The sequence below is a fragment of the Haplochromis burtoni genome, unplaced genomic scaffold (genome assembly GCF_018398535.1).
Source record: "Haplochromis burtoni strain Fernald_Lab_line unplaced genomic scaffold, NCSU_Asbu1 Contig_1022, whole genome shotgun sequence".
Lineage (NCBI taxonomy): Eukaryota > Metazoa > Chordata > Actinopteri > Cichliformes > Cichlidae > Haplochromis > Haplochromis burtoni.
Window position 1 is genome coordinate 76,796 of NW_024583383.1, and position 2,547 is coordinate 79,342.

At 40.4% G+C, this 2,547-nt stretch overlaps 1 protein-coding gene across 2 annotated transcripts in view; it reads left to right on the forward strand.

The window, feature by feature from the left end:
- The window catches only part of LOC102303139 (endothelin receptor type B), a 9,915-nt gene continuing 7,368 nt past the window's right edge, over positions 1–2,547 (forward strand). Inside the window, exons 1-3 of one of the 2 annotated variants that reach the window (XM_042216348.1) lie at positions 1–169; positions 1,094–1,102; positions 1,339–1,893. In XM_042216348.1, coding sequence (XP_042072282.1) covers positions 1,384–1,893 — 510 coding nt within the window. In that variant the 5' untranslated portion in view covers positions 1–169; positions 1,094–1,102; positions 1,339–1,383. Of the gene's footprint in view, positions 170–1,093; positions 1,894–2,547 lie in introns of both variants that reach the window. The other variant, XM_014330772.2, reaches the window with a different exon arrangement.

Sequence of the window (2,547 nt, forward strand, 5' to 3'; positions counted from 1 at the left end):
GAGAGAGAGATAAAGAGGGAGCGAGGAAGTGAAAACTGAACTCAGTTTGATTTTAGTCAGTTTAGTCTGGACTGAGCAGAAGGAACTAATCTTCTTCTTCTTCTTCGTTGACTTTGGAAGGATTTATTTTAAGAGGAAGTGACAGACAAAGACAGAAAAACTCAAACAGGTGAGATTTTTAAACTTCTTTTCATATTTCATACATTTATACAGACGTAAATTTGAATTGTGAGCCAGCAGTGCATTCTGACGAGTTCACACCTCCGATCTGTCTTTAATTTTTTCATGCCTTATTGACACCAGCTGACTGTTCTGTCCTTCAAACACGTCTCTGTTATGTCTGTGGTTTAGGAGTAAAGTGAGAGTTCACTGAGCCCAGTCTGATCTGAGGTGGCCCAAACAAGTAAAACCAGATAAAGTGTCAAGAAGTACATTCTCAAACAATAAAGTTCAATACGTGGTGTGTGTAGTTGTCTGCGTTTATAACTCCAGTGTTTTCCCTGCGGTTTGAAATTTTGTGTGATCTTGTGAATTTCATGAGCCCAGGCAACTAACCACTCATACTAGACTGCATCCTGTCATCTCAACAGGAATAAATTAAGTTGTTGAATTTCATACAGATACTACATGATTTAATTAGGTTCACCATAAACATTAAATTATTTTGTACAAATTAAAAGTTGCATTTTTGTAAATGTAAAAACCACCAATTTCCTTTTTTGAGTGCAGCAGACTTTAGTCAGCTCCTTACTCCAGTATCCAGATAGGTGAGTTATTAAAAAAATGTAATGCTGTAAAGTTGCTGTAAAACATTTTACCATGGGAGTCTATGGGGCTTTACTCACTGCTGAAGTCAGCCTCAAGAGGACATCAGAAGAACTGGAATTTGCAACTTCACAGGCTTCATTTTCCAGTCCTGGAGGTTGCTCCTTGGAGATTACCTCTGCAAGCCCTGTGAATTATCTCAATGTAGAAATATCTAGCCAAATATTAACATCTTATAGGATTAATATCTTTAAATATACAACTAAAATCCTCAAAAGTGGCCTTTACTAACCAATCACCTGTCACTTTCATTCTACCCTCTCCACAGACCAAAAACAGCAGATTAATCTGAGGACCACGATCACTTTCACGTCCCCTTTCAGCCCAGCTTCACAAAGAGCAACAAAGATTCTGGAGTCCCAGAATTCAGGACTTTTGAACAAGTTTCTGAATCTGAGCAGCCAAACAGGGATCTTCTGGAATCAGTTTTGAAGCTACAGAAAGTTTTAGAAACACTACTACCTCCAGATTTTTCTCTAAATTTGGGAAGTGGTTTAGAAGTAGCAGTCCATAAGAATTTTTGGAGTCGCAGCAGCAGATTCTTTGAAGGGTTCCAGGATGGGACACAGAATTTCCTCCATGCCCTTTGGGTTCATCCTGCTGCTGATTGTCTGGTGTTTGTCATTTATTGATCCAGCTGTCTGCCAACATAACCCCACATCAGAGCCATCTTTCTCAAATCTGGTGATGTCTGATCTGCCAGGCTTCCGCAGCACTGACCAACCTCTAGACCCAGGCTCGCATCATTTGCAAAATAATGAGAAGAAGAGTGGTCACGGAAAGCAACACTTCCAAAAGCTGAAGCAACACAAAGAACAACAACCGTCCACCAATACATCTACGGTGGTTAGGTGCTCAGTCAATGTGAAAATGAAAGCAACCTTCAGGTACATCAATGTCGTGCTTTCCTGTTTGATCTTTATTGTGGGAATCATTGGCAACGCCACCCTGCTGAGGATTATCTCCCAAAACAAAAGCATGAGGAATGGACCCAACGCTCTCATAGCCAGCCTCGCCCTCGGGGACCTGATATACATCGCAATAGTCATGCCAATCCATGTCTATAAGGTACCGGACTTAAGTTTATATGTATTAATCCTTTTAACAATAGCTTTCATAATCTACTGACTTGAAAATCCCAAAAGGTAGCATTTAAGAAACATGTGACCTTTAATAAGTTTTTACCTGAAGTCCTGAAGAAAATTTAAGTGCAAGAAGCTCAAAAGAGTAGAAGAGTTAAAAGGCTCTGATCAGATGGTGGGAGAGGTCAACTGTTGGAACGAGGTCTCAGTGGATCTGGGATATCAGCGGGAGTCTGACCTCTCAAAGCTTTTAAAATTAGTTCAAAGATTTACTGGAAGCCAGAGAATCTTTTTCTGAAAAGTTGCCAGTTTAGCATGTGGCTAAAATAACATCAAAGCCTAACTCTAAGAGTACATTTGACAATATCAGGAGGTTTAATATTTATGACCTGTGTAGCACTAACATGGACAATATGATGGGGAACAAAACCACTTCCTAGCTGAGTGTCTCTATCAGGAAGTTGAGTGTCGTACTGATAACAACCCAAAAATATCCTGCTGATTGTGATTGCTCACACACTGTTTTAAAGCTCTCTCGGTTTGTCCGCGCGTGTGTGTGTGTGTGTGTGTGTGTGTGTGTGTGTGTGTGTGTGTGTGTGTGTGTGTGTGTGTGTGTGTGTGTGTGTGTGTGTGTGTGTGT